Below are 25,000 nucleotides of genomic sequence, written 5' to 3' on the forward strand. Positions count from 1 at the left end.
AACTGAACCCCAGACTATATGGGTGGGCAGTGAACCTTTTGACCACACAGACACACCTGTACCTCAAGCATAACGAAAAAAATTTACTCCATCAAAACAAAATGGAAAAAAAAAAAAGCAAAAGCAAAAACATACCATGCATACACCTTGCAACCTCCCCCTATCTATGTATCTATGTATATCCTCCTCGTACACATGTACCTATGAAAATAGTATCATTGTCAACTAGATATAAATATTTTTTTTAATAAATAAGTTTCAAAATATCAAAGCTACTGTATAATTTATATTGATAATGAGTGTAGAAAATGAGAAGGCAACAGAAATAGTAGCGCATGCTCTGAATACCTTAGTCCTTAGTGTGTGTTGTTTGTGTTGTATCGAGTGGAATTTATAAACCCTATTCCTGCTTAACGGACATCGTAATTAATTTCAACGTTACGTCATATTAAATTAATGTTTATGACAGTATATTGTGGTTCATAATGTAGAAACATATCAAAATTGCATGAAATAGTATCAGTTAATAAATATTCCTTGGATATATACTGATAGGAACGCACATAAATTATCAGCTCCTCACAGCGCCACTGCGGCACATTTCTATGCTGTTTTTCGCTTTACTGCTCTATCAACAAAGCTGGACAATATTTCACTTATTTTTTTTTGTTGTAATTGTTTGTAGTTGTTTTTTTTATTTTATTTTATTTTATTCATTTTATTTTATTTTTTTGTCAGTTATTGTTATATTTTTTTTCTGCAATAGTTTTTCATTTTGTATCAATTGCATTAGCTTTTCAATTATGTTTCACCTTGTTTTTAATTTTTTTTTCCATCTCTTGCTCACCTTTCTCTGAAAATTTTGCAGTAAATGATTTTATCATCATTCTCATCATCATCATCATTATTATTATTATAGCTATTAGTACTGTTACTTTTGTTCTTGTGGTAAATAGCATCTATTGAGCTGATTCAACCAATACAGTTAAACCAATGTGTGTGTTTGTGTGTGTGTATGCACACACATACACACAAATGAATGGAATGGGTAATATATATATATATAATGTATGATGCATTTGGGAAAGGCATTTTTCATACCAATTTGTAGATTATTATTATTATTATTATTATTATTATTATTATTATTATTATTATTATTAAGGTGGTGAGCTGGCAGAATCATTAGCATGTCGTGGAAAATGCTTAGCAGTATTTTGCTGATCGCTAGATCTGAGTTCAAATTCCACTGAGGTTGACTGTGCCTTTCATCCTTTTGGGGTGGTCAATAAATTAGGTACCTGTTGAAACACTGGGGTCAGTGCAATCGACTAGTCCTCTCCCCACAATCTCAGGTCTTGTGCCTGTAATAGAAAGGATTATTATTATTATTATTATTATTATTATTATTAGGCAGTGAGCTGGCAGAGCCGTTAGCCCACTGGGTAAAATGCATAGTGGCATTTCATCTGTCTTTATGTTCTGAGTTGAATGTCACCAAGGTCAACTTAGCCTTTCATCATCCGGGCTCGATAAAATAAGTACCAGTTGAACACTGGGGTTGATGTAATTGACTTATCCCCTTCCTCAACATTACTGGACTTGTGCCAAAATTTGAAATCCTCATCATCATCATGATTATTATTATTATTATCATCATTATTATTATTATTATTATTATTATTATTATTATTATTTACTGGTTGATGTTGTATTTGTAATCCAATTATCCCAATAAATTAGTTTTTGAGTATTGCAATTACCTTAATTATCATTTGTCATAAGTGATAACCTTGATAGTAGAATGTAGGATTTTGTTACCTTTTTATATTATATATATATATTTTTTTTGCTTAAAATCTAACGAGCATTTGTTATTGATTTTTCTCTCTTCTGGAGCTGATAGATTCTAGTAATACCCGTAATACAATGGTCATTATGCACATAGTTGTAACCTACTGTGTTGGTGGATTACCACTGAGGACTTTTACATTATATTGATATCCCTCAAGTAATGTTTATGCTATAGTGTTGTCCATGGAGGCACATGGCTTAGTGGTTAGGGTGTTGGACTCTTGATCATAAGATTGTGGTTTTGATTCTTGAACAAAACACTTCATTTCACATTGCTCCAGTCCGTTCCACTGGCAAAAATTTATTAATCCTGCAGTGGACAGTCCAGGTGGGGAATTTATGTGCCATTAAATCGAGAAATTGGCCATTATGAGTTGGCATGATTTACTTTTTCTTTACCTTATAAATGATGATGAAGATGATATTCTACTAAATTTTTCATTGTTTCAAGATTAATTGAAACGAAGGCCGTCTATTTCAACAAATATTGTAGCAAAAGACTTAAAGCAGTGGTCTGTATTCACTACAGTTTGGTGATCTAACCCTTTAGCATTTAACCTGGCCATATCCAGCCTAAATATGCTGTCTTACATTCAAACTAACCAGATCCAGCCTCCCTTACCTATCCTACAATGTCATTCTAAAAGTAAACAGTCATACCATCAAAATTTCAAAGCTATGAGACGATGCATGATTAATTTAAAACAATATGAATAAACAGGGCTTACATTTGATAGAGTAATTGAATGCTAAACGGCTAAAGCAGCAAGAATGAAATACTGTGGATAATGTGGCAGGATGAAAATGGTTAGGCATCAGGCTGGCTAACTGTTGACTAGGGTACGGGTTTTCAAACGGGCAGCTACCAGTTGTACCATCTCCTGAAATATTCTCTGTGGAATTTTTTGACTGCTCTTCATCATTTTTTAATGAGAAGACAAAGTAAAAGTAGGATTTGCATCCATAATTCTTTCTTGCTTGTAATTCAGGGTACTGTAATTTTAGTGGGAGTGAGTTCTTGACAAATTCCATTTGAGAACTGGTTTCAATTCTCTTGTCAGAATGGCTTGATTTTACTGTAGTCTCAACCATTTCCTGGAACAGTATGAATATCACAACTTCACAAGCTGCCCCAAGAGAATGAAAGGCAAAGTTGTCCTTAGCGGTTATGAACTTAGAACATAAAGAGCTGCAACAGATACCATAAGGTAGTTTGTCTGATGCTCTACCAGTTCTGCCAGTTGTCTTCCTTGATGATGATGATAATGAATATACTAGTCGTTTCTAATTTAGGTACGAGGTCAGCAATTTTGGAATTGAAGGGTTTAGTGGTTATCATCAATCCTAGAATTTAATCAGTACCTTAGTTAAGAAAACTAGAACCTTACTTATAAAAACTGGAAAGATGTAAGGCAAAGTTGATCTTGGCAGGATTTGAACCCATATCATAAAAGGCATGGGACTAATGAGGGGATCCCATATAGCATTTTGTCCATCCAGTGCTTTGTCACAAGAACTAGCATAAATTACAAAATCAGTGGTAGGGTCCTCCCAGAATCAGTTATGGTAAATAAAAAGGGGAAAGTGGAGGGTGGGACATGAAAAGCAACAGTGTATAAATAATAATAATAATAATAATAATAATAATAATAATAATAATAATAATAATAATAATATGAATAATAATTCTAAGGGAGAATAATTTTGAGCTGGGAGAAACATTAGTATCTGGACAAAATGTTTAGTGGTATTTTGTTTGTTTTTATGTTCTGTGTTCAAATTCTGCTGAGGTCGATTTTACCTTTCATCCTTTCTGGGTCGATAAAAATAAGTACCAGTTGAGCACTAGGGTTGATGTTAATTGACTTACCCACTCCCTGAACTTGCTGGTCTTGTGCCAAAATTTCAAACCAATATCAATAATAATTCTTTTTACTATAGTTACAATTCCTGAAATTTTGGGGAAGGAGGTTAGTTGATTACATTAACCTCAGTGCTCAACTAGTACATATTTCATTGACCCCAAAATGATGAATGGCAAAGTTGAACTCAGCTGAATTTGAACCCAGGAGATAGAGACAGAGGAAATGTTTCTAAGCATTTTGTCAAGCATGCTACTGATTCTGCCAGCTCATTGCTTTGATAATAGTAAAAATGATAATGATAATAATAATATCTATTGCATATTTATTCCATGGTAAAAAAAAAAAAAAAATTTTCTCAAAAATACAATGTTATTTTTCCCTAACATGCAAATGTTACAAACAACGACTTTTAGAGAAAACAAGAATTATATGATTTTTATTATTTTTTAAAATTCCTTGTTCTTTGCAGACAAAGACTGGAGCTGATGCGAGAAATGTACCACAATGAGGCTGAGCTTTCCCCTACTTCACCTGAACCAAGCATCGATAACATGACTGGTGGTGATCCGTTTTATGACCGCTTTCCCTGGTTTCGTCTTGTAGGAAGGTACATTCATATCTCTTCTTTTACTTCTCCTTCATTGTTTTCTTCTATAAAAGTTAAATTGTGTGTATGTGTGTTCTGAGTATCTATCTTATATATATGTTTGTGTGTGTGTGTGTGTGTGTGTGTGTGTAAAATATCCCTTTTTTAAGGAGATATTTGAACATGTCTAATGACACCCATGTCTTGAATCCATTTATTTGTCACAATCTAATTTGTGTGTTGCTATAACTTGCATCGAATATATAAGCAAGCATGTGTGCATAAATGTATATGTATCTGGTATGTGTGTGTATATAAGTGCATGAATGATGTGTATGTGTGTGTGTATATATATATATATATATATATATATATATATATATATACACACACACACAAACAGAGAGAAAGAGAGGTCAGTTACTGAATAACAAAAGAACAGAAATTATGTAGCCATCTTCATTAGCTTACAGCTGTTTCGTCTATGAAAAGCAATGCATACGGAACTGACTGCTTGTGTGCCACACCCTATATCTTCCTTGGAGTCAAAATATATAAAGTGTATTTGTCTATATATTTGTGTGTGTCGGTGTGTGTGCATACGTATATCAAATGTTATTTCCTTAAATATGTTTGTTAAATTATTCTTTTCTGTTTTATTCCTTCTCCACCCAAAACACCGAAACAGATCCTTTGTATACTTGAGTAACTTATTCTATCCGGTTCCTTTGGTACATCGTGTTGCCATTGTCAACGAGAAAGGAGATGTGAAAGGATACTTATGTGTGGCTGTCCAAGCTGTGACAGGTAAGACATTTGGTCCGTTCTTCGCATTCTGCTGACCAAATACTCTGTAGAATAAAGTTCCTTATCACCATTATCAACACCACTACCACCACCAACACCATTATCATTACCACCATCACCACCATCGTTTTCATAATCATCATAATCACCACCATCATTATTATCATCATCATCGTTGTCGTCATCAAGGGTCTGTCTTTCATGCTGGCATGGTTCAGGTGGTTTCACAAGATGTGATGAAATAGAGAACTGTTTTGAGCTCCAATGTCTACTTTGGCATGGTTTTCATGGCTGGATGCCCTTCTGAATCTCCAATCACTTTATCACTTTACCTTGTGTACTAGATGCTTTATTTAATGACACTGGCACTAGCAAGGTTGCCAAGTAACTCCTATGACAAAGAAAATGCTTCCTTGACTGAGTTGTGTTGTAATAGAGAGCATGGTGGCTTTATGCCAGATACTCTGAGGCTAAAGTTAGAGTATGAAACCAAATTCTTTTTTTGTATATTTAGCATTTAAACCGGCCATGTTCAGACAAAATATCCTATCTGTTTTATAGATGTTTTTGATCTAGTTTGGATTCTTTGCCATCAAATTTGAATTCTTTACAATCAAATTTGCATTCTTTACCATCAAATTTGCATTCTTTACCATCAAATTTGATTGCAAAAAATTCAAATTTGATGGCAAAGAATCCAAACTAGATCAAAAACATCTATATATTGAAACTGGTCAGATCCGGCCTGTCATACTTACCCTATGGCACTCTGTTAGTTATGACAACGAGGGTTCCAGTTGATCCGATCAATGGAACAGCCTGCTCATGAAATTGATGTGCAAGTAGTTTTCAGCGTGACACAAAATGTGACAAGGCTGGCTCTTTGAAATACGGATACTGCTCATTTTTGCTGGCTGAATAGACTGGAGCAACATGAAATAAAGTGTCTTGCTCAAAGACACAATGCATCACCGGGAATTGAACTCACAACCTTGTGATCATGAGCTGAATACCCTAACCATTATGCCACTTGCCTTCACCACTTACCCTATAATATTACTACAAAATAATGCAGGACTAAGTCAAATCAATGTGAATAAATAAGCATAAAATTTGACAGAGAAATCTGAATGTTAAAGGGTTAAATTTCATTTCTGGTAATGAATTCATGTCTTGGGTGCAAAGTACGTGGGTTATTTACAGAGTGGAAATAAATATTATGCAAAAGAAACATGTTTTTTTTTTTTTTTTTTTTTCTTTTTTATAGAAAAAGAGGACACTGTTGATTATGCTCCAGGAATCAAACAATCTGGAAATGCCAAAATATCTTTTGATGACGATAACTACTTTGAAAAGGTGCGTTCAATTTACTTTGACTGTCTACCTGAACACACTTGGTGTGTTTACTTGTGTGTACATATATATGTGTATGTGCTAGTGTTCATGTATGTGTGTGTGTGTGCATATATGTATATATACATATGTATGTATACACACATGTATCTTAGAGACAATATATATGGGTACTATATATGCATACATATATGCATATATATAAATGCATACACATGCAGATTACTTGTGTGTATGTGTGTAGATATATACATGTTTGTATATATATATATATATATATATATATATATATATATATATATATATAAATGCTTGCACACACATACATATATGCATTATATTCATACATATTCAAGCATACACACACACAGATATGCATCATCATCATCGTCATCGTTTAACGTCCGCTTTCCATTACATATTTGTATGTCACAATGTAGAAATAATTTGAGTGCTTAGAAGTAACCAATTAAAAGAAATAACCCAAACATTTTTTTTAAACTCCTGCGTGAAATCAAAATGAAATAAAATAATGAGCAAAGATTCATAATGTACAGCTATTACAATATTTCCATATTTACAAGTTGGTATCAAAATGTTTTTTAGTAAGCGAGTCAAGGACCCCCAGTGATTCGTCCTGGATCTTGACAGTGAGTGGTATTAAAACAATGAACTTTGAGTTGCATTTTCATCTTGGGGTAGAGAGGGAAACCCACAGGTGCTAAATCTAGTGAATAGGGCAGGTACGGAAGCAGTACCACATTGCTTTTGGAGAGTTCAGTGACAGGGTGCATTGTCTTCATGAAGAATCCAATTCTTCATGCTTCACAAATCTACTCACTTTTACCAAATGTCCTCCCTCAAATTCTTTAAAACATTGCAGTCAAACTCTCGGTTGATGGTTTGGCCTGGGAGACGAATTTTTGATTCAAATTACCACATTTCTGAGGTGTGTTGCATGTGGCAGGTCTTCCATATTGCTCATCGTCTTCCAAGGATGTTCTTCCACTTTTGAAGTGCCCATGCCACTCAAAACATTGCAGACGACCCATTGCCTCATTGCCTTAAACTTGCCAAAGCTGTACGCTTGTCTCTGTAACAGACTTCCCAAGTTTAACACAAAATTTTATGTAGTAAAGATTGTTTGCCAACATAACATGGCAGTTCTGGTTTAGGACGAATGTTTAAGAGTGGATTTTGTAAATGGAACTGAAAGAAGCCTGTCACATATTTGTGTGTGTGTGTGTGTGTGTGTGTGTGTGTGTGTGTTTGTCCACTCCACCCCCACCACTCAACAACTGGTGTCGGTGAGCTTACATCCACTGTAACTTAGCAGTTTGGCAGAAGAGATCAATAAAATAAGTGCTAGGCTTAAAACAAAAACAAAAAAAAATAGAAAGTACTGGGGTTGATTCATTCAACTAAAGTTTCATTAAGACGGTGCCCCAGCATGGCCACAGTCTGATAACTGAAACAAGTAAAAGGTAAAGAGGATAGAAGATGCTCAGAACTAGAACTGCTTTATCAGAGCTGACCTTGGTCTAAACAACAGCAACAATAAAACACACACACACACATCCATATACAACACACACACAACACACACACACACACACACACACACACACATACACACACATACATTCTGTTCTGTTTTTGTGTATTTATTGTTTTTATAATATGACTTCTGTTAATTTTTATTAACGTAAATTCTGTAAAAATATTTTGTTTAGATCAGTGGTTCTCAACCATTTTATTTGATTCCTATTTTACCCTACTGGACCCCCCAAAGCCATTCAATGTTAAAAAACAAAACTCATATATTTTCATAATTAAATATTATTAAGAATTGTATTAAAAAAAATTAAAATATTTTGTGCATTGTAGAAGTACAACCAATTTATTGCACATAAATTTTAACAGCAAAATCTTATTTGGGTCCCACAAGGGTTATATGGATCCTGGTTGAGAATCACTGGTTTAGATTTTGTTATTCATTAAAACTAAAGAAATATATGGGTTAAATATATGTGTTGTCTTGAACTTTCATGTATATTGTCATTTTAAAAGGGCACATGTATTAAGTCAGTTTTTGAATTCTGCCTATGTTAGTTTTGCCATTCATCATTTTAGGGGTTCAGAAAATAAGTACTAGTTAAGTGAAAGGAGTGAGAATTTGGGGCGAAAGGGCCTTAGTTAAATTAATGACTCCATCCCCCCACCATTTCATGACCTACTGAAATTGCAGATCATCATCATCATCATCATCATCATCATTAGATTGATAAAATAAGTGCTAGGTGAGGACTGGTGAGTGGGGTGTCAGTGTAGTTCACTAACCCCTCTTCCTAAAATCGCTGGTCTTATGCCTGATTTTGGAGTTGTAGTTGTTACTACTACTACTACTACTACTACTACTACTACTACTACTACTACTACTATTGTGGTAAGATGTTAGAATTTTTAGTGCATTTGACAAAATGCCTGGCAGCATTTCTTCGGGCTCTTTACATTCTGAGTTCAGATTCTGTCAATGTCAACTTTGCCTTTCGTTCTTTTGGAGTCAATACAATAAAGTACCTGCCAAATACTGGAAGCAGTGTACATGTCTAACCATCCCCCCTCAAAATTGCAGGCCTTGTGCCAAAATCTGAAATGGAAGATTGGCAGAAATGCCTTGTGGTGTTTAGTTAGTTACAACTCCTTTATGCTTTAAGTTCAAATCCCACCATTGCTGACTTTGCTTTTCATCATTCTGGGATTGGTAAAGTAGCAATCAAAAACTAGGTGTGGAGGAGGTGGGAGTAGTCATTATAATTAGCTATTTCTCCTAAAAATGTGGTCTTGTGCCTATGTAAGAAATTATCATCATCAGTATCATCATCAGGGCAGTGGACTGTCGGAAAAAATGCCTTGCATTGCTTAGTTACATCACCTTATGTTCAGATTTCAAATCACATCGAGGTCAACTTTGCCTTTCATACTTCTGAAGTTGATAAAATAAAGTACCAGTCATGTACTGGGGGTTGATGTAATCACTTGTATGTGTGTGCACATGTGTGTGTTGATGTTTGTGCATTTTTCATTTGAGGGTTGTGCACTTTAGTGTTTGCCTTCATTTTCTACTAATTACCTTTAATTACTTTTAAAGATCAATCGTTAGAGTCTATTATTGATAGCAAAACATTTATTCAGTGCCTTCATAAGATATTTCCACATTGATAATACAAGTAGGGGGTAGATGGGGTACTTTAGTTAGCTCAATTCTGTCTCGTTGCACAAGAAGCTACCGACACTGCCATAAGCCTCTAGACATTATCCAGGCTGTAGTTATGTCTTTGTCTTCGGTAGAAACAGTTGTATAGCCCAAAACTTGCACAAGATTGCAGTAATTTGAAGAAAGCTGTTGAACTTCCACCGCAGGAGGAAGAACGTATCGTTGAGGGCGAAGGTACCAGTCCAGATTCTAATGAAATGCTTGGTGAGTAGCAACGAACTTAATTCTTTATTCAATCTTTATCCTGATCAATGTTGTACTGTTGTGACTTTAAAACATATTTCATGTATAGGACTTGCATAATTTGTACATGTTTGTATATGTTTGTGTGTGAGTGTGCATGTGTTGGGTTTCATTCATGTTGTTAGCAAAGGTGATAAATTTGAAAATTACATATGTAACACAAAAAGTTAGTACTGTACAATGTTATGGACTGATCTGTCAGTCTTTCTGCCAACCAGCTAATTCTTTAATGATTTGAGCCACTTGAGTGCACAGTTTCGTAGTGGTGGTGTCTGTGTCTTTATATAAAAATGAAGGTGATGCTCGCATTGTCTACACTTGCTTATATACTTTTGTTTATAATCACTACAAAGTATGCATGTATATATTATATATATATATATATATATATATATATATATATATATATATATATATATATATACATAAATGTCACATGATGAGAATGAGTGCTCAACACCACATTGGTAGATATAATTTCTTTATTTGTGTATTAAGGCTACCATTGGTTTTATGTTAAGACATATCTTAAGCCATTCACATGGAGGAATGGTGTTCATCTCCATTATATATATATACATGGCATACCAAAAGTCATGAAACCTGATTGCATATTGTGATCTATGGGGACAATCTGGTAGATTTAGCTGTTGTATGAGCTGCATATTTATACTTGTGACATTTGGCTCATTCTGCATATATATACATATATATATATATATATAGTTGGTCACTTATACTTAGTGTATGTTTTGTTCATATACCAGTTTGCTGCAGATAGCATCCTGGGAAAAATCCCTACACAACGCCTAGTGTTAAAGAACAATGAGTGTCTCAGACAGGGTGAGACAACTCATCCCAAAGTAGAACGAGAATGATAAATATTAATATTTTGCTATTGTTTTAGCTCTTCAGTATCATATACTCAACTCACATCGAAACACAAAATGAATCACTGGTCTGAGATATATATGCAAATAGTGTAAAATCTATTCACTGATGTGCTGTGGTATAGCAAAAGTGAAACAAAATTAAATTTAAAAAAAAAAACTGAAAGTGAAACAAAATTAAATTAAAAGAAAAAGCAGCCCTAATAATGTAAGCATTTATCAATCTTACATACAATAGTGTGTGTGCACGAATGTTGAATGATGAAAATGAATGCTCAACACTGCATTGGTGGATATAATTTTTTTATTTATGAATTAAGGCTACCAGTGGTTTCATGCTAAGAAAAGTAGGAAAATATCCTAGTGTCTTCACAATTTTTCAAGCCAATCACATGGAGAAAGGTGTTCGCCTCCATTTTGGAAAACAGACGCTAGCTGTTGGCTTGGTTTCTCTGGCTGGATACCCTTCCTAGCACCAACCACTTAAGAATGTGAATAAATAAGCATTACATTTGAGATTGAATGCTAAAGGGTTATATATTTATTTATTTTGTCTTTTTTAAAATTAACTTGTAATATTTGTTATTCTCATTCTACAGAGGAAGGTAAAGTGAATGTGGATAATACTCGTGAGTCTGCAGACTACTTCCCAGACATTGCAGACAAGGAATTGCCAGAACACCTGAAAATAGGATCTGTATTTCAGTTCCGAGTTACAGTCTTAAAAGCATCTGGTATTTCTCCTGAATATGCTGATATATTCTGCCAATTTAAGTGAGTGTCTTTTTTTTCTCTCTCTCTCTCTTTCTCTCTGTGTCTATTTCTGTCTGTCTGTTGCTCTCTCTCTTTCTCTCTCTCTCTCTCTCTCACACACACACATGCATATAATTTATACATATATATTTGTGTGTGTACACAAATACATTTGCATACATACAGATATATATATATATATATATATAAACATATAAGCACACACATACATGCACACATTGCTATATATATATATATATATATATATATATATATATATATATATATATATATATATATATATATCTATATCTATATATATATATATATATATATATATATACCCACACACATACATATGTGTGTGCACATGCATTTATACACACAAACACAGATATTATAAACATACATATATCTACACACACACACACACACCACACACCACACACATACATACATATATACATATAATGTGTGGGCTAGAGAGATTATTTGTGTTGTTTATTTGTTGCTGTGCTCATCTATCAGCAGTTATTGGTGCCACTGGTGTTATTATTATTATTATTATTAATAATGAAGTAGGGAGAGATAGATCCCCTCTAACTAACCTGAAAATCAAGTTTCAATCCCAAATTACAAGCCATTCATCTAAAGAATCCTGTTTCTGTCATGTGATGAGTTTATTGATCATATTTACTTCCTAATGGCTGTGAAGTGGGAAGTTGCACGGCAATGAGATTAAATAACATTTGTAAACTGATGATGTAGCTGTTGGTGGCAGTGGTGCTGTTGGCGGTGGCGGTGGTGGCGGTGCTGCTTGTACTGCAAGAACGGAACATTTTAAGCAGTGGAGCTATTATTAGTTATCGATTGGTTAAAACTTTTATTTTTTAATTTTTTTTACTGAATGCAGTCTCAGTCATGTCCTATTGCCCCGAAAGTATGTGCCTTAGGGTTCATACCCACTACAAAAAGCATTGTCAGCTGGTACCTTTTACTAGAAACCTCAAGCTGATCAATGCCTTGTGAGTGAAATTTGGTTCACAGAAATTTCTTTAAGGCAGCGAGCTGGCAGAATCGTTAGCACGCCGGGTGGAATGCTTAGCGATATTTTGTCTGCCGTTACGTTCTGAGTTCAAATTCCACCAAGGTTGACTTTGCCTTTCATCCTTTCGGGGTCGATAAATTAAGTACCAGTTATGCACTGGGGTCAATGTAACCGACTTAATCCCTTTGTCTGTCCTTGTTTGTCCCCTCTATGCTTAGCCCCTTGTGGGCAGTAAAGAAATAAGAAACTTCTTAAAAGGCCTGTTGCATGCGCATATATGTGTTAGTGTGTTTGCTTGCTTGTGTGTGTGTGTGTATGTTTGTGTGTGTGTTTGCTTGCTTCCGTGTGTGTGTGTGCATGAGTGTATGTTTGTGTCTTCCCCTTGCTTTGGTGTCTGCATGCTGATCAACAACAAAACCATCACTGTTCATACAAAATGGTGTTGTTTGCTTGCAATTTGCAATCTTTCTTGAAATCATGTCCTGCCATTGAGTTGTTTCGTTGTTTGAGGGAGTAGAAGAAATCACCAACATTGACATTTAACATCCGTTTTCCATGCTGGCATGGGTTGGATGGCTTGACAGGAACTGGCAAGACCAGGACTACACTAGGTTCCATAGTCTGTTTTGGCTTGGTTTCTATGGTTAGATGCCCCTCGTAATGCCAACCACTTTACAGAGTGCATTGGTGCTTTTTACTACCAATGCCTTTTACGTGGCACTTTGGTTTTAGGATCTCAATTCTGTTGTGGTGGACAGTTCCTCTTGGATGTCTCCCATATATATGTAATTCAAAATATAAACAATAATAAACCATAAAATAAATTTTTATTTTTCAAAATGAAACAAAACTAACTGCGCATAAGATAGAAAATAATGTTTATTTTTCTATACTTCTGCGTTATTTATACTTGAAAAGTTTTCTCCTACTTTTTTTAATTGCAAAGTCTTTGATCAGGTCCTCTTATGACACCACAAACACTTGGAAATTATATTTCCAATCATATAGATGACTTTGAATATTATTTTAGGAAGTTTAAAGTGATTTCTTTTGTAGTGTAAACCATTTACCATTTCTTTGGTGCTTCCCCTCCACTTCCATCGATGCCCTGAACATGTGGTTGTTTTGCTTAACCCTTATGTTACCATATTTCTGTTAAACTGCTCTGCATTCATTTCAACTAATTTTGAAAATAACAAAGAATTTATTAAAATATCTTTGTCATTACTAAGTTGATGATCGGAACATAAATTAACATGAAATTTAAAATGAGAATTTTAATTTAGATCACTTTATGCTTGAAGTTTGTATCATAGAAGCTGGGGTAATCTTAGGCAGGTTGATATCCAAAGGGTTAATGGTTAATCCGGTGCTGTTCTTGCACAACAAGGGTTAAAATGATGATGTGAGCACACATGAAAGTGAAGTTAGACATCGCTGAAGGTGGGGATCAAATTCAGCTAAAATTACCATAACTGAAATTAAGGTCGAACTTACCAAATGTGAGTTTGGACATAGATGAAACTGGCATGAGCTGTTACCATAATGTGAAATAATTATTACTGAAAAGTGAGATATATCAAAGGAATATAGCCAGAAACATCACATCTTGTTTTACCTTGTTGATTTCTTGTCTGAATTTCTGTTTTTCTCCTTTTCCATTGCAGCTTTCTCCATAGACACGATGAAGCTTTCTCCACTGAACCTTTAAAGAATTCAGGGAAAGAACTTCCTCTCAGCTTTTACCATGTTCAAAATGTAAGCTACAGTTTTCTTTTTATGTTTCCCCTCCTACTTCTATGCACCTCTTTTGTCTCTTTTTTATCTTCTTATTAACTCCCTGTCTGTCTGTCTGTCTGTCTGTCTCTCTCTCTCTCTCTCTCTCTATATATATATATATATATATATATATATATATATATATATATATATATACACACACACACACACATACATATATATACTTTTATATATATATATATATATATATATATATATATATATATATATATATACACATACATACATACATTTTGAGACATTGTTCTGTGTATGTGATTTCTAATTCCCTTGGTCCCCAACCACTACTCCAAGCATACAATCAACTCTGCTTTTTCATCCATGCTATATAAACATGTATGTATATATACATACATATACACACTTCATAAAGAGTGTTGCTGTAAGATAGAAGAAAGAAAACAAGATGAAACAAACATAAATAATACCTTGCAAAATTGTACTCCACTATAGATTTAGGATAATACCTTCCATATGATGGTATGACTCAGAATAATTTCTTTCAGTAATTTAATCTCTAAAACATGTTAATTTTTCACCCTCCACCCTCCCCATTATACAACATTAAACATTCAGTGATTCTCTTTTCATTATTTGGCAAATATGGTTAAATCTATACTCTTCTATACTAAATCTATACTGAAGAAGTCTTACAAGGCTGAAAGCTGTCTGGAGTTGTCTCCCATTACTTTGCCAGACTAATTAAAATATTCTGTGCTGACCTCATCAGTGACAGACATTCTGTCCCATGTATCTCCTCTTGTCAATTAAATTATTGTTTGCCATTAATTAATGTTGTCTTTTCTTCGACACATAATTATTCCTAGTGAGTTCACTGCATTAATAATATCAACGCTGACTTAATTAATGAAACCATATTGACTTTTTCTGTTTCAGTTCACCGTTACAGTAACCAAGTCTTTTATTGACTACATCAAAAGTCAACACTTGGTATTTGAAGTGTTTGGTCACTACCAACAACATCCTCTTCATGAACAAGCCAAAGAGAATTTGTTGTATGTATTTTTTGTTTCATTTTTGTCTGCCTCACTTTTTCTTTGTCTTTCTAATTCTATCTATGACTGCAAACTCGCCCGATACTTTATACAGGGTGAGCCAAAAGTAGGTGGACAGTATTTGGAATAAGTTTATGTATCAGTTATATTATAAATGTTTTTTTACTGTCCACCTACTTTTGGCTCACCCTGTATATTAATATATAGTAATAATGTGGAGGCGCAATGGCCCAGTGGTTAGGGCAGCGGACTTGTAGTCAGAGGATCGCAGTTTCGATTTCCAGACCGGGCATTATGTGTGTTTATTGAGTGAAAACACCTAAAGCTCCATGAGGCTCTGGCAGGGGCTGGTGGCGACCCCTGTTGTACTCTTTTGCCCCAACTTTCTCTCACTCTTTCTTCCTGTTTCTTGAGTAAAGCTGCGATGGACTGGCGTCCTGTCCAGCTGGGAGGAACACATATGCCATAGAAACCGGGTCCATGAGCCTGGCTATGTTTTAAAAGGGCGCAAAGAAAGAAAGATATAGTAATAATAAACACAGAAAACATAATTGGTATTTTAAGCTTTATAAAACATACACTCATTTCAGTGAACCAATTGTCATCATTATACAAGGCAGTTGGGTATATTATATTGTGTAGTCAACCCATTTCTTCAGCATTCTCAGCAAATATTATGAAGCATAGTGGGTTGTGTGCCATGATATATTTCAGCTATGTTGCACCTGCCAGTGCACTGCTATACCATACCATACTGTACTATTCTATATTCGTTGTGGTACTCAGTCGGTTACTTTGACGAGGGTTCCAGTTGATCCAATAATTTTGAGTCCTTTATATTGAATTGAATTAAATAAATTAAACAGAATGATATCTGTTCCTTATGGCTTTATTTACAGGTGTTCTGGAAGCCCATTATACTCAAACATCCGACGTCCCCCACGTCGCAGTTTTCCCATGTCTCTGCCTGTATCAAAACCAGTACCATCACCAAAATTCGGTGTCATAACTCCACCCAGGTAAAAAAATAAAATAAATAATAAATAAATATGATATAATCTAAATTTAGTTTTCATTCCATGAAAAGTTATTTGTTAATTGAATAAAAAAAAAAGTTATATTAACACTCATATATTTATTAGTAAAAGAAATATTTCATTATATTATTTATCTTGTATATATTATTTGTGTTATCTTTAAAGCAATTTGTAATTGTTCTGGAATAAGTTAGTACTTTCCTTTTATTTAAACTTAATGTGTAATAATAGCGAATATCTTCGGTGTATTCCTTATCAGAGGTATCTCTCAATGGTAATTAGTCCTTTCAGAGAAGTTCGTTATTGTTGTTGATTAGTTCCAGGTCAGACCTAATTGAGTAGATTTAGTATCAAAGACATTCCAGTTCTGTTTTATTTTATTTTTTTTTTTTTTTTTGCTTTAAAGAGTATCTAGGAATATATTATTCAGTGTGTCCCTTCCTTTGCCAAGATATCTGGATGTGATTTGACTGAGGTTTTGCTGTTATTTCTAGCAGGTTAAGCAACCATGTAAAGGCTTCTTCAATGGCTTGTTTGATAAGAGGTGTATGGCTGTTGTGATCAGTGCCTATGTGTGTTAGAAATAACAATAACCAGGTGAGAAGTTTACTCTCGGCTCAGTGACGATCCTTCTGCTCGTGAATACAGGTGCATAAACAAAACCCGAAAGTCAGTTTATGAATGGAATTTGACTGGCAATACTTGATTTTCAAGTAGATGTTTTGCAGTTTTTGGCTGAAAGAACTACCATACACATGTATATCCCATACATGTATGTGTGTATGTGCATATGAGTGCATGCATGTGTAGCTTTGGTTCTGCTGATTTTGAAGATAATGAAAAATTTAGAGAAAATATCTTTGCTATTATTAAGCTGGTGGTTTGAAACGAATTATCATGAAATTTTAGAGCAAGGCTTAAATCAACATCTCTTTAAACTGAGAAGTTTGTTTCATAAAACCAGAGTTAATCTCAGATGGGTTCGTATTGAAATGGTTAAACTCTCAAGTTAGAATATTTAATTTTTGCATTCAATGACTGTCTAGCTTTGGGTGACAATTTAAGGGTGTCAAAAAAATGAGACAGTCTGTTCACAATCCTTGCCAATTTAATAATAATAATAATAATAATAACAACAACAATAATTGTTTCAAATTTTAGCACAAGGCCAGCAATTTGAGGGGAGGAGGTAAGTCAATTACATTGACCTCAGTACTAAACAGGTACTTATTTTGTCAACCCTGGGAGCCTGAAAAGCAAAGTTGACCTTGGAGGAATTTGAACTCAGAATGTAAAGATGGATGACATGCTGCTAAGCATTTTGCCTGGCATGCTTATGGTTCTGCCAGCCCACCGCCTTCTTAATAATAATAATAATAATAATAATAATAATAATGATGATGAAGATAATCATAACCCTTTTTATTGTTTTGAATAAAATTTTTTTCAATATTTTGGTAACTTATTTGCTTTATCTCTCAACTTCCTTCAAAAGTAGCCTAGCATTCAAAGAAAGGCCATCATGTGACACCACCTGAAGACACCTTTCTGCCAGTTCTTTGATCCCATGCTGATACCAGTTTTTGTCCTTCAAGTTGAAGAACTCCTTCACTGAAGCTTCTACCTCCTCTTATCTGTTGAAGCATCATGAGCACAGGAAGTGAACCATGGGCTGGAATGAGAAATTATCTCAAGAAGATATTTTCCCCACAATCTTAACATGCAAAAGCAGTAGTTAAGCAAGGGCCAGCTTCTGGAACCTGTTACCAAACATGGCCATTTCGAACACTTTTGACTCGACACAATACTCTTGACACAAGACCTGAAATTTTAGTTGGGGTGGCTAGTTGATTACATTGACCCTAATGTTCAACTGGTACTTGTTTTATTGGCCCTGAAAGGATGAAAAGCAAAGTCAACCTCAGCAAAATTTGAACTCTGAACACAAAGACAAATGAAATACCACTAAGCATTTTGTTCCCTGCGCTAAGGATTCCGCCAATAACAATAATAATGAAGGCAGAAAGCTGGCAGAATTGTTAGCATTCCAGGCAAAATTACATCTGTCTTTATGATCTGAGTTCAAATTCTGCTGAGGTCAACTTTGACTTTCATCCTTTCAGGGTTGATAAAATAAGTACCAGTTGAGTACTGGGGTCAATGTAATTGATCTTCCCGCTTCCCTGAAATTACAGACCTTGTGCCATATTTTGAAACTAGTAATAATAATAATAATAATGATGCAATAGCTACCTGCTAACTAAGGCATTTTTTGATTGGCTAAGGTCTTGTATGGAATTAGTTTACATGGTATAAACATAGAATAAGCATTTAGAAAATCTTCTTCAGTTTTAAATGTTTGTTTATTCCTTATATCATTGCACTTTAATTTTTTTTTTCTTTTTCTATCATTTCTTTTATTTGTTTTGTTTTAATTTTTTGGAACTTCTGTTTATCAATTTTTATTTTATCATTATTTCTTTTTTATTTATTTATTATTATTTATTGTTGTTGTTGTTATCGTTCTGTTATGTTTTTTATTTTCCATTGCACCAATTCTGTAGCGCTTCAGAAGCAAACATACCACTTAATTCTCTTGTAATGGAGATAAACAAATCATTAACCAATTGGTAAGGTTGACTTCAAGTTATCAACTACTATCTCTTTTACTACTACTACTACTACTACTACTACTACTACTTGGTGAATGGTTTCTTTGACTTCACTACTAACATCTCTGTTGTATTAACATCTACTCTCATTGTCTAGCTAATGTCTTGCTCTTGTCTCCTTGAAGACAGGAATAACAACATCCACCACCCATCTCTAATGATGTGGGCGTTTTATTACATGGCTTTCTGCCATTTAATCTCATTCTCTCTCTCTCTCTCTTACTTTCACCTCCCACTCTCTCTTTTTTCACTGCCTCGTCTTTCTCTCTCTCACTACTCACACTTCACTCCCTTAGTTATTCTACGTCACTCAATAATGTCGACAAGTATGTCCATATACATGTGAATATATATATATATATATATATATATATATATATATAGGAGAATGTACGAAAAAACAACAACAGACGAGGACAGGTGGTGTAAATAACAAAAGGATGTATTAATATATATATATATGATATAATAATACACCTTTCTTACGAAGTCATAATTATTTAATAATTATAGCTGCAGGTATGGCTGTGGGGTTAAGAATCTTGCTTTGCAACCGTGTGGTTTTGGGTTCAGTTCCATTGTGCAGCACCTTGAAGATATACATACATACATTATATATATATATATATATAAAATGGACTCTCCCATTGTTAGACGACGTATGAAGGTTCGACAATTTCTTAACGAACAACCACACAGATGATTTGCTTAGAGTGATCAAATGTTTGTGTAGACATAAGCTCACTCCCTCCATCAGATCAACATTACCTGTACAGGTGCAACAGGTGCCACATATCGAAATGATCACAGAGCAACATGAAATGAAGTGCTTTGCTCAAGAACACAATGCAATGCCTGGTCTGGGAATTGAACCCACGGTGTCGCAATCATGGTTGCAGCACCTTAACCACTAAGGCAGAATCGTAAGCACACAAGGCTAAATGCTTAATGATATTTCATTCATCTTTTACATTCTGGGTTCAAATTCTGCAAAAGTTGACTTTGTCTATCATCCTTTCAGGGCCAATAAAATAAGTACCAGTTAAACACTGGGCTGGATGTAATTGGCTTGCCTCCCGAAATTGCTGGCGTTGTGTCCAAATTTGAAACATATATAAAATGATAATGGAGATGACCTGATGGAAATTCTCAGACTTTATTAATGTATCGCTACATGTTTCTACATCCCACATGTACATTTGTGTGGATATTTTCGTATACATAGGATATTATTAAAGATAATTTATAATACCTATTAGTCTTGATTTTGCCTCCATTACATGTGTATACTTCTTTGGGTATTTACATTAATGCATATATATATATATATATATATATATATATATACATATATATATATATATATATGCTTTAAATTTGTTTATGGGAAATGTTTTGAATATGCAAATAAAACTCCTTGTCCATTATCCTGGCCACAGTCTAATGATGCTAACTGGTGAACCAGTTTTTGGGGCTGCATTGAGTTGTACCAATATAATGTAGGATATATAAAGAATATATATATATGATATATTACTATATTATAATATAATAATAGTAATAATAATGATAATCCAACCAACCTCCGCGTTGTCAAAAAGGATAAACATCCCTCTGGCAAACATCCACTAATGTTATATCACCTGAAGAAATGAATCCATGAAGACCATCTACCTGATGCCCACTGATACTATGGACTATACTGTAATCATTCTAGGAATACGGACTGTGATCTTAAGAGACATGTAATCTGTGGAAATGTATGTGGTGATGCATTAAGCGTTTATATGCCATCCAAGGATTATTGTTATTATTACTATGTATGTGTGTGTATATATATATATATATATATATATATGAGTGGCTGTGTGGTAAGTAGCTTACTTACTAACCACATGGCTCCAGGTTCAGTCTCACTGCGTGGCACCTTGGGCAAGTGTCTTCTACTATAGTCTCGGGTTGATCAAAAGCCTTGTGAGTGGATTTGGTAGACGGAAACTGAAAGAAGCCTGTCGTATATATATATATATATATATATATATATATATATATATATATATATATATATATATATATGTATATATATATGTATGTATATGTTTGTGTCTGTGTTTGTCCTCCCCATCATCGCTTGACAACCGATGTTGGTGTGTTTACGTCCCCGTAACTTAGTGGTTCGGCAAAAACAGACTGATAGAATAAGTACTAGGCTTACAAAGAATAAGTCGTAGGGTTGATTTGTTCGACTAGAGGCTGTGCTCCAGCATGACCACAGTCAAATGACTGAAACAAGTAAAAGAGTAAAAGAATATATATAATGTACATATAGCTTTCAGATGAGGCATGAAACTAGGAAACTGAGTTTGCTATTAATCAATAAAATTAGGCTATTGAACAGACAAACCTATCAAAAGAATGCGTCCATTGGGGAAATTCATTCATATAAAAGAGATCCTTGATAGGGAAAAAAATTGTGAATTGCTGTTCTGCATGGTCACTCATCCTTGAAATAACAACTTTTAAATATTAGCTTCTCTTAAATCTTTCCTATTGAAGCTGGTGGAGGTTTTTACCTTTGTTTTAAGCAGTAATGTGTTCAGTTGATTCCCTCTGTGGTGGTGGTGGTGATGGTGGGGGGGTAATTCCCCTCTCCAGAAGGAACGAGGGTTGGTTGCTGAATAAGAATTTCATCTCCATAAAAATACACAAGGCTACAAAATCTAATGAGGATGTACTATACAGCTCCTAGTTTTTTTGTTTTTTTTTTGCATGATTGACAGTCACACACACATACACACACACATACACATGCACACACACACACACACACACACACACACACACACACACACACACAATCCTCATCATTTAATGTCTGCTTCAAGCTAGCATGAGATGGATAGTTTGACAGAACGTGATTGGTCAGCATCTTGCTTCCTATGGCTTGATGCTGTTTTATTATGTCTATGCCAGCCACTTTACCAAATGAGGTTGTCTTGCTGCTTGCAAAACTAAGATCATATTCATTTGAATGGGGCTACAGTAGGGAGGAAAGTAGTTTTATGCTAGGAGATAAGGGATTAACCGTATGAGAGAAGGGGTCAGCGTAGAACAGGTTTCTTGCTATGGAGAGACTATATGGCTACTCACATTATAGGTGCAGGAGTGGCTGTGTGGTAAGTAGCTTACTTACCAATCACATGGTTCCGGGTTCATTCCTACTGCATGGCACCTTGGGCAAGTGTCTTCTACTATAGCCTCGGGCTGACCAAAGCCTTGTGAGTGGATTTGGTAGATGGAAACTGAAAGAAGACCATCGTATATATGTGTATATATGTATGTATGTATGTATGTGTGTGTATATGTTTTGTCTGTGTTTGTTCCCCCAACATCACTTAACAACCGATGGTGATGTGTTTATGTCCCCGTAACGTAGTGGTTCGGCAAAAGAGACCGATAGAATAAGTCCTGGTGTCGATTTTTGCTCGACTAAAGGTGGTGCTCCAGCATGGCTGCAGTCAAATGACTGAAACAAATAAGAGTAAAAGGGAGGGTGGGAGTGACCAGGATGGAACTGGAAAGAGATAAAAATAGTGGTGATGAGGGGGGAGGGGAGGTTGCAGGGATGTATGGGAGAGTGAAAGAAGGTTGGATAGGGAATGAGTGAGAGGGTGAATATAATAAAGAACAAGTATTGAGGGATGATAAGTAGGGAAGATAGGAAAGAGTATGTAACAACTGTAGAAATTGGGTAGGGTTCATTGCGTGTGTTTTTATAAACAGATTAATATAGTCCCTGCATCAGTTGAAGTTTTGTAGACATAAATTACCATGTTTTGGTTGCTTTGAGATTATATTAGTAGATGGTGATTTTGTGATTTGTGTCTCCAAAATTTCAGTTCGTATAAGACTGAACTATACTAATATTACATTCATTTAATTTTTTTTATTTGTGTATCTACCTGTCTACCTACCTGCATGCAACTGATCTGCATATTGTAATGCTGACGATTCACTTGTGATGCAACTGAGCTGTGTGTTGTGCCACAACTAATTCACAGGTTGCAATGCAACTGATCCCATTGTGTGACATCCTGTCCAGATGGAAATTTACTCAATCCTTCAGAAATTGCATCTAAGCAACAGACCTTCATATTTCTCTCGTGTGTAAAAAAAAAAAAAAAAAAAAAAATCAATTCTTTTTGTTTTAAAACTCATTTTTTTAAATCAGTTTTTTTCTTCTGTTTTTTATTTTTTTTATTTTTTAAATCTTTAGATTTAATACAATAACCATTATAAGAGAGTATTGTAGTTCACTTAAAGCATTGTGTATTGTTTGTAAAGAATAAAAAGTTTAGAAAGCTATAACAATGCACTATAGAACAAAAAATGGACTATATACCTGTTGTAACTTGGTTATCTATAGTCCGATGATATTTCAGAATTAGAATTCCTTCTTCAGATTTTATTTGCTGGAGTCTCTGCTATTATTGTATTTACATGAGTTCTAATATTCTGACAAACAGATTCAATAAAAAGCTCAGAGTTTCATACCTACAATATGAAATGATTGATATCTCCCCATATCAAGCCATGCTGATATTAATCTGTAAGCTTTAAAGTTTTATCTTTCAATGTTATCCCATTTTCCATTACATTGTTTTTTTGTTTTTTTTTAAATTTATCGAATAGGTCACTAGCTCATATTAGTTGATCACTCTTCACAATGTCCCCCATGTAATTCCAGAGAATTCTGATTTTGCAGTTATTCAGCATTTATTGATAAGCTCACTAGTCTCATACATTTCCTCCTTACATTTATTTAATTTGAAAGATCCTTCTCTTAGAATATAAACAACACCTTATCTTCCTCAACATAATGTTTTCAAAGTATTAAAAGAATAAGTACTCAGTTTAAGAAAAAATTAGTACTAGGGTTGATTTATTTGACTAAAACAATTCTTCAAGGCAGTACCCCAGCATGAAACAAGTAAAAGATAAAAGAAAAGGCGGTCACCTGACTTTCTAGAAATAGCAGCCAAATCTAAAGTCAGATAATATCATCTTACCAAAAAAAAAAGAAAAAAAGAAAAAAGAAAATAATATAGTGATAGATGTAAAACGTTTGATAAAGACAGGGTAGAATAAGGATTAGAAAGGTTTTTGAGCTCAGGTCTGTTTCACCAGGAATGATATACTTCCAAAACAACAACAATAACGAAAACATAAATAGAAGTGCAGGCATGTCTGTGTGGTAAGAAGCTTACTTCTGAGCCACATGATTCCGGGTTCAGTTCCACTGTGTGGCACCTTGGTCAAGTGTCTTCTACTATAGCCTCGAGCCGACCAAAGTCTTCTGAGTGGATTTGGTAGACAGAGACTGAAAGAAGCCCATCGTATATATACACATGCATATATCTATGTGTGTGTGACTTTTCGTCTGTGCTTCTCCCCCTCCCCATCATCACTTGACAACTGGTGTTGGTGTGTTTACATCCCTGTAACTTAGCATTTTGGTAAAAGAAACTGATGAAATAAGTACTAAGCTTAAAAAAATAAATTTGTTTGACCTAAAAGGCAGTGCTCCAGCTTGGCTGCAGTCAAACGACTAAAACAAAGAATAAAAGAATATTACTTGAAAATGAAGTGATGCTCCAAGGATTCAGCAGACTCCAATTAGTCACATGGTTGTCTTTATGGCTGCTGTTCAGCTTAAACTCAGCCCTCATCTACTGAACCTAGGTCACAGGGTTGTGGTATAGCTATATATATGTGTATGTGTGTGTATATATATATAGC

The 25,000-nt window shown here is 34.6% G+C and overlaps 1 protein-coding gene across 36 annotated transcripts in view; it reads left to right on the forward strand.

Annotated features, from left to right (window-relative positions):
- LOC106880568 (kinesin-like protein unc-104) overlaps positions 1–25,000 on the forward strand; it is a 267,934-nt gene that overhangs the window by 195,657 nt on the left and 47,277 nt on the right. For 9 of the 36 annotated variants that reach the window (XM_089340874.1, XM_089340882.1, XM_052976565.2 and 6 more), the window contains 9 exons: positions 4,189–4,326; positions 4,994–5,112; positions 6,380–6,468; positions 9,817–9,946; positions 11,475–11,649; positions 14,344–14,434; positions 15,374–15,492; positions 16,392–16,511; positions 19,094–19,159. In XM_089340874.1, coding sequence (XP_089197000.1) covers positions 4,189–4,326; positions 4,994–5,112; positions 6,380–6,468; positions 9,817–9,946; positions 11,475–11,649; positions 14,344–14,434; positions 15,374–15,492; positions 16,392–16,511; positions 19,094–19,159 — 1,047 coding nt within the window. The remainder of the gene's footprint in view (positions 1–4,188; positions 4,327–4,993; positions 5,113–6,379; positions 6,469–9,816; positions 9,947–11,474; positions 11,650–14,343; positions 14,435–15,373; positions 15,493–16,391; positions 16,512–19,093; positions 19,160–25,000) is intronic. The other 27 variants (XM_089340876.1, XM_089340883.1, XM_052976567.2 and 24 more) reach the window with 5 other exon arrangements.

The sequence above is a fragment of the Octopus bimaculoides genome, chromosome 24 (assembly GCF_046866305.1).
Source record: "Octopus bimaculoides isolate indiv1 chromosome 24, ASM4686630v1, whole genome shotgun sequence".
In the NCBI taxonomy this organism is placed as follows: domain Eukaryota; kingdom Metazoa; phylum Mollusca; class Cephalopoda; order Octopoda; family Octopodidae; genus Octopus; species Octopus bimaculoides.